At 39.0% G+C, this 7,500-nt stretch overlaps 1 protein-coding gene across 1 annotated transcript in view; it reads left to right on the forward strand.

Moving 5' to 3' along the window:
- inppl1a (inositol polyphosphate phosphatase-like 1a) overlaps nucleotides 1-7,500 on the forward strand; it is a 51,110-nt gene that overhangs the window by 32,816 nt on the left and 10,794 nt on the right. The window contains exons 16-20 of the mRNA XM_056251285.1: nucleotides 847-946; nucleotides 2,049-2,137; nucleotides 3,841-3,922; nucleotides 5,476-5,565; nucleotides 6,699-6,812. Of these exons, the coding sequence (XP_056107260.1) occupies nucleotides 847-946; nucleotides 2,049-2,137; nucleotides 3,841-3,922; nucleotides 5,476-5,565; nucleotides 6,699-6,812 (475 nt within the window). The remainder of the gene's footprint in view (nucleotides 1-846; nucleotides 947-2,048; nucleotides 2,138-3,840; nucleotides 3,923-5,475; nucleotides 5,566-6,698; nucleotides 6,813-7,500) is intronic.

A 7,500-nucleotide genomic window follows, 5' to 3' on the forward strand; every position in this document is an offset into this window, starting at 1 on the left:
AAATAAAGTAAGAATGAAGAAATATAAACTTAACTGTGGGGAAAAGTTGCAATTACGAGATATAATTTAGTAATTGTGGAAAAAAGTCGCAATTGCGATAAATTAAAATCAGAATGGCGAAATATAAACTTGTAATTGTTGGGAAAAAAAGTCACAATTGCGATAAATAAAGTCAGAATGGCGAAATATAAACTTGTAATTGTTGGGGAAAAAAGTCACAATTGCGATAAAGTCAGAATGGCGAAATATAAACTTGTAATTGTTGGGAAAAAAGTCACAATTGCGATAAATAAAGTCAGAATGGCGAAATATAAACTCGCAGTAATGGAAAAAGTCCAAATTGTGGAAAAAGTTCGCAATTGCGAGAAAAAAAGATGCAAGATATAAACTCGTTATTGTGGAAAAAAGTTGCTATTGCGAGAAATAAATTGTGTGAGACAAAATTACCTTTTTAATTATTTCTATCCCGTTATTAAACACGTTATTATCGATATCTGACAACGCATCGTTTTTCCACTCGGACGAGTAATTGCAGGTGATGAAGCCCTCGCGAGCGTCATGTTGCGTATGATTGCAGGATGAGTCATGTGCTCCGCATGTGAAGCTTCTGTGCGCATGGAGGATCCGTTTCACTGATGTGTATCCCACAGTTCCACAGTGCAGTACACTAGTGTCCGCAGGAGTGTATCGCTGTAACAGCTGTGGCGTCTCTCTCTCTCTCTCTCTCTCTCTCTCTCTCTCTCTCTCTCTCTCTCTCTCTCTCTCTCTCTCTCTCTCTCTCTCTCTCTCCTCTCTCTCTCTCTCTCTCTCTCTCTCTCTCTCTCTCTCTCTCTCTCTCTCTCTCAGGAAATCCTCAACTTCATCAACAGGAAGGAGTTCGAGCCGTTGCTGAAGGTGGACCAGCTGAATCTGGAGAGAGAGAAGAACAAGGTCTTCCTTCGCTTCGGTGCGGCTCACCTCTGTGTGTGTGTGTACGTGTGCGTGTGTATGTCTACGTGTGTGTGTGTCTACGTGTGTATGTCTACGTGTGTGTGTCTACGTGTGTGTGTCTACGTGTGTGTGTGTGTGTCTACGTGTGTATGTCTGTTTGTTTGTTTGTGTGTGTCTACGTGTGTATGTCTACGTGTGTGTGTCTACGTGTGTGTGTGTGTGTGTGTGTGTTTCTACGTGTGTGTGTGTATGTCGTGTGTTTGTGTGTCTGCGTGTGTGTGTGTTTGTGTGTCTGCGCGTGTGTGTGTGTGTCTGCGTCTGTGTGTGAGTGTGTGTGTGTCTGCGTGTGAGTGTGTGTGTCTGCGTGTGTGTGTGTGTGTGTTTGCGTGTGTGTGTGTGTGTGTGTGTGTCTGCGTGTGAGTGTGTGAGTGTCTGCGTGTGAGTTTCTGTGTGTTTGTGTGTGTCTGCATGTTTGTGTCCCTGTGTGTTTCTGTGCTTGTGTGTCCCTGTGTGTGTTTGTGTGTGTGTGTGTGTGTGTCTGCTTGTGTGTGTGTGTGTGTGTGTGTGTGTGTCTGCATGTCTTTCTGTTTGTTGTACAGCCTTTAATTTGTGTTATTTAAATACCATTGCAATAGTAAGAATCTGATGGATTCAATATGATATTATTTATACAATTATATATCTATTGTTAACACTTTTCAATAAGGTTTCATTGGTTAACATGAACTAACAATATGTGCATCTCAACATTTACTAATACAGTATTAAAATCAAAAGTTGCATCTGATAATATTATTTAATAAACGATCATTGAACAGTTGTTTATTTATTAACTAATGTTAACAAAGATTAATAAGTACTGTTTATTAATAACTTTATTCATTAATTTATTAATTACTAAAAACCTGGACGTATTCTGTGAGAAATTTAACTTCATGTACAAGTATGGACAGTTTTTATTAACATTTCTACTCAGTTTCGTGTTTTAAACGCATGTTTGTTCTAGAGTTTTTCCTCTAGATTATCTAAACATGCCTTTGAGATATGTGTCTCTTGGCTCATCAACACTTCCTTTCCCTGCCGCATCATATCCTGTGTGTGTGTGTGTGTGTGTCCAGCGGAGGAGGAGATCACCTACCCCCCCACGTACCGTTACGAGCGCGGCTCGCGGGACACGTACGTCTGGCAGAAGCAGAAAGCCACCGGGGTAAATCATTCACATCACACTAACACTACTCTTAAAGGGATAGTTCACACAAAAATGAACATTAGCCCATGATTTACTGACCATCAAGCCATCCTAGGTGTGTATGACTTTCTTCTGTCAGACGAACACAATCAGAGTTATATTAGAAAATGTCCTGGCTCTAACAAGCTTTATAATGGCAGTGAATGACTGTTTCTGTTTTGAAGTCCATAAAAGTGCATCTATCCATCATAAAAGTGCATCTGTCCATCATAAAAGTGGATCTATCCATCATAAAAGTGCATCTATACATCATAAAAGTGCATCTATCCATCATAAAAGTGCATCTATCCATCATAAAAGTGCATCTGTCCATGATAAAAGTGCATCTATCCATCATAAAAGTGCATCTGTCCATCATAAAAGTGCATCTATCCATCATAAAAGTGCATCTGTCCATGATAAAAGTGCATCTATCCATCATAAAAGTGCATCTGTCCATCATAAAAGTGCATCTGTCCATCATAAAAGTGCATCTGTCCATGATAAAAGTGCATCTATCCATCATAAAAGTGCATCTGTCCATCATAAAAGTGCATCTATCCATCATAAAAGTGCATCTGTCCATCATAAAAGTGCATCTATCCATCATAAAAGTGCATCTATCCATCATAAAAGTGCATCTGTCCATCATAAAAGTGCATCTATCCATGATAAAAGTGCATCTATCCATCATAAAAGTGCATCTATCCATCATAAAAGTGCATCTATCCATCATAAAAGTGCATCTATCCATCATAAAAGTGCATCTGTCCATCATAAAAGTGCATCTATCTATGATAAAAGTGCATCTATCCATCATAAAAGTGCATCTATCCATCATAAAAGTGCATCTATCCATCATAAAAGTGCATCTATCCATCATAAAAGTGCATCTGTCCATCATAAAAGTGCATCTATCTATGATAAAAGTGCATCTATCCATCATAAAAGTGCATCTATCCATCATAAAAGTGCATCTATCTATGATAAAAGTGCATCTATCCATCATAAAAGTGCATCTATCCATCATAAAAGTGCATCTATCCATCATAAAAGTTCATCTATCCATCATAAAAGTGCATCTATCTATGATAAAAGTGCATCTGTCCGTCATAAAAGTGCATCTATCCATCATAAAAGTGCATCTATCCATCATAAAAGTGCATCTATCCATCATAAAAGTGCATCTATCCATCATAAAAGTGCATCTATCTATGATAAAAGTGCATCTATCCATCATAAAAGTGCATCTATCCATCATAAAAGTGCATCTATCTATGATAAAAGTGCATCTGTCCGTCATAAAAGTGCATCTTTTCATCATAAACGAAATCCAAACGGCTCCAGGGGTTAATAAAGGCCTTCTGATGGCACTTTTATGGACTTCAAAACAGAAACTGCCATTATAAAGCTTGTTAGAGTCAGGATATTTTCTAATATAACTCTGATTGTGTTCGTCTGACAGAAGAAAGTCATACACACCTAGGATTACTTGAGGGTCAGTAAATCATGGGCTAATGTTCATTTTCGGGTGAACTATCCCTATAAAGAAGCTCACATTCACGAGCGTAAAGAGAGAATCCCTGCTAACATGTTTACGGTCCTGAGGCGGCGACTTCCTGTCACCTGACCTTTGCCACAGGAAGTGAAGCGTCCTGCTTTCCTTCTCTCTCGTCTCTTAGATGCGGACCAACGTTCCCTCGTGGTGCGACAGAATCCTCTGGAAATCATATCCTGAGACGCACATCGTCTGCAACTCGTACGGTACGCCGTTCCCTCATACACTACCCATAAGAGTGTTTATTTAAAATCCTTCTTACCATCAAAAATATGAGTTTCCCCTGAAATATGAAGCAGCACGACTGTTTTCAACACTGATAATAATCATAACTGTTTGAGCATCAGATCATCATATTAGAGTGATTTCTGAAGGATCATGTGACACTGAAGACTGGAGTAATGATGCTGGAAATACAGCTTTGATCACAGGAATAAATTACACTTTACTGTATATTCACATAGAAAACAGCTGATTTACATTACAATAATATTTCATCATTTTTACAGTATTTTTGATTAAATAAACAGCCTTGGTGAGAAGAAGAGACTCTTTCAGAAACATTAAAAAAATCATAAAAATCATTAAAAAAAATCATAAAAAAAACATAATTATTTTTATTTTGGACCATGAGTGTAAAATTAGTTTATATCACTATATATCATTTATATTTATATTTTATACATCATCATTACTTATGTTATTATAACACGCTTGTATTTTAGTTTTCCATTAAGTAGAAAAATCCTCACTAGTTTCACATTATCACTGAAAAATGTGGACAGAAATCATTCTAAATATATACAAATATTTTAGTAGAAATATCTTTCATTATATAAGTCAATATAAATCATAATATTGATATATAAATCATCAAATAAATTTCATTATTAATAAGCACTTTACATTTTATTTTTGCTAGATTTTTTCTCTTTTGCATTATGTCCTTGGTGGATCAGCATGAAGAAATAAAAACCATTTCATAGCAAATGCACATTCAGTCTCAGAATATGAGACCATAACCTGATGATAACAGTGAGCAATGCAATCCAGTGCAGTTGTGGCGGTTATTGAGGCTGATTTGCATCAGATGAATATGTAAATGTGTGTGTGTGTGTGTGTGTGTGGATGTGGTGTGGTGTGTGTGTGTGGATGTGGTGTTGTGTGTGTGTGTGTGGATGTGGTGTGTGTCTGGGGTGTGTGTGTGTGTGTGGATGTGATGTGTGTGTGTGTGGGGGGGGGGATGTGGTGTGGTTGTGTGTGTGTGTGTGTGTGTGTGTGTGTGTGTGTGTGTGTGTGTGTGGGTGGATGTGGTGTGTGTCTGGGGTGTGTGTGTGTGTGTGGATGTGGTGCGTGTGTGTGTGGGGGGGGGGATGTGGTGTGGTTGTGTGTGTGTGTGTGTGTGTGTGTGTGTGTGTGTGGGTGGATGTGGTGTGTGTCTGGGGTGTGTGTGTGTGTGTGGGTGGATGTGGTGTGTGTCTGGGGTGTGTGTGTGTGTGTGTGGGGGGGGGATGTGGTGTGGTTGTGTGTGTGTGTGTGTGTGTGTGTGTGTGTGTGGATGTGGTGTGGTGTTTTGTGTGTGGGGTGTGTCTGTGTGTGTGTGTGTGTGTGTGTGTGTGTGTGTGTGTGTGTGTGTGTGTGTGTGTGTGTGTGGATGTGGTGTGGTGTTTTGTGTGTGGGGTGTGTGTGTGTGTGTGTGTGTGTGTGGATGCTGTGTGTGTGTGTGTGTGTGTGTGTGGATGCTGTGTGTGTGTGTCAGGCTGTACAGATGATATCGTCACCAGTGATCACTCTCCTGTGTTCGGCACGTTCGAGGTTGGCGTGACGTCTCAGTTCGTCTCTAAGAAAGGTAAGGTGTGTGTGTGTGTGTGATCAGTGTGTTCGCTCGTCTCTAAGAAAGGTGTGTGTGTGATCAGTGTGTTCGTTTGTCTCTAAGAAAGCTGTGTGTGTGTGTTTGATCAGTGTGTGTGTGTGATCTGTGTGTTCGTTTGTCTCTAAGAAAGGTGTGTGTGATCAGTGTGTTCTCTCGTCTCTAAGAAAGGTGCGGTGTGTGTGTGTGTGTGTGATCAGTGTGTTCGCTCGTCTCTAAGAAAGGTGTGTGTGTGTGTGTGTGTGTGATCAGTGTGTTCTCTCGTCTCTAAGAAAGGTGCGGTGTGTGTGTGTGTGTGATCAGTGTGTTCGCTCGTCTCTAAAGGTGTGTGTGTGTGTGTGTGTGTGTGTGAGTGTGATCATTGTGTTCGCTCGTCTCTAAGAAAGGTGTGTGTGTGTGATCAGTGTGTTCTCTCGTCTCTAAGAAAGGTGCGGTGTGTGTGTGTGTGATCAGTGTGTTCGCTCGTCTCTAAAGGTGTGTGTGTGTGTGTGTGTGTGTGTGTGAGTGTGATCAGTGTGTTCTCTCGTCTCTAAGAAAGGTGCGGTGTGTGTGTGTGTGATCAGTGTGTTTGCTCGTCTCTAAAGGTGTGTGTGTGAGTGTGATCAGTGTGTTCGCTCGTCTCTAAGAAAGGTGTGTGTGTGTGTGTGTGTGATCAGTGTGTGTGTGTGATCAGTGTGTGTGTGTGTGATCAGTGTGTTCGCTCGTCTCTAAGAAAGGTGTGTGTGTGTGTGATCAGTGTGTGTGTGTTCTCTCGTCTCTAAGAAAGGTGTGTGTGTGTGTGTGATCAGTGTGTTCTCTCGTCTCTAAGAAAGGTGTGTGATCAGTGTGTGTGTGTGATCAGTGTGTTCTCTCGTCTCTAAGAAAGGTGTGTGTGTGTGATCAGTGTGTGTGTGTGATCAGTGTGTGTGTGTGTGATCAGTGTGTGTGTGTGATCAGTGTGTTCGCTCGTCTCTAAGAAAGGTGTGTGTGTGTGTGATCAGTGTGTGTGTGTGATCAGTGTGTGTGTGTGTGATCAGTGTGTGTGTGTGATCAGTGTGTGTGTGTGATCAGTGTGTGTGTGTGATCAGTGTGTTCGCTGTGGTTCTGCGCTCTGAGATGCTCTTCCTCCTCAGGTCTGCCCAAGTCTTCAGAACAAGCGTACATCGAGTTCGAGAACATCGAGGCCATCGTGAAGACCGCCAGCAGAACCAAGTTCTTCATCGAGTTTTACTCCACGTGTCTGGAGGGTGAGGAGCTCATACCAGATCATAATCAGAGTTATGATTCATACAACAATCATCATCATCATCATCACGGACAATCTGAGATCGGATCGAGCAAATATTCATGACACTTTCACAGGGATTTCATCAAAAATGTGTATATAACATCATTAATTCATGTAATTATAGTAATAATTATTATACATAGTATAATAAAGAATTATATTATTTATATATATATATATATATATATATATATATATATATATATATAGTAAATATACTATATATGTAAATAAAGTAAATGCGAATAATAATTGTACTTAACAAATATGTAATAATAGTTTCTGTGAATCAGTTTTGATGAATTGATTCAAATGGATTCACTGATTTGTTCTGAAAAATCATTGAAAAATGTTAACGTCATTTTAAAAATATTAAAATGTTTTACAAAAAATATGCAATTAACTGTTGCAATAAATATGCAAGTTTTGAAGTATTGTTATATTAGTGCATATAAATTAATATTTAAATATTATTTATTCATCTCATTATTGAAAAATGTTGATAAGTCATTAAAAATTATAAAATGTTTTAGTAGAAATATCTAATTAAATATGCAATTTTATTAACATGCATTATTACATTAATATAATTAAATATTCGTATTTATTTTTAAATAAATTGTCACTTAAAAATGTCGTTTAAATAT

Source organism: Rhinichthys klamathensis, unplaced genomic scaffold (assembly GCF_029890125.1).
Source record: "Rhinichthys klamathensis goyatoka isolate OS25496 unplaced genomic scaffold, OSU_Roscu_1.1 h1tg000080l_1, whole genome shotgun sequence".
NCBI classification, from domain to species: Eukaryota; Metazoa; Chordata; class Actinopteri; order Cypriniformes; family Leuciscidae; genus Rhinichthys; species Rhinichthys klamathensis.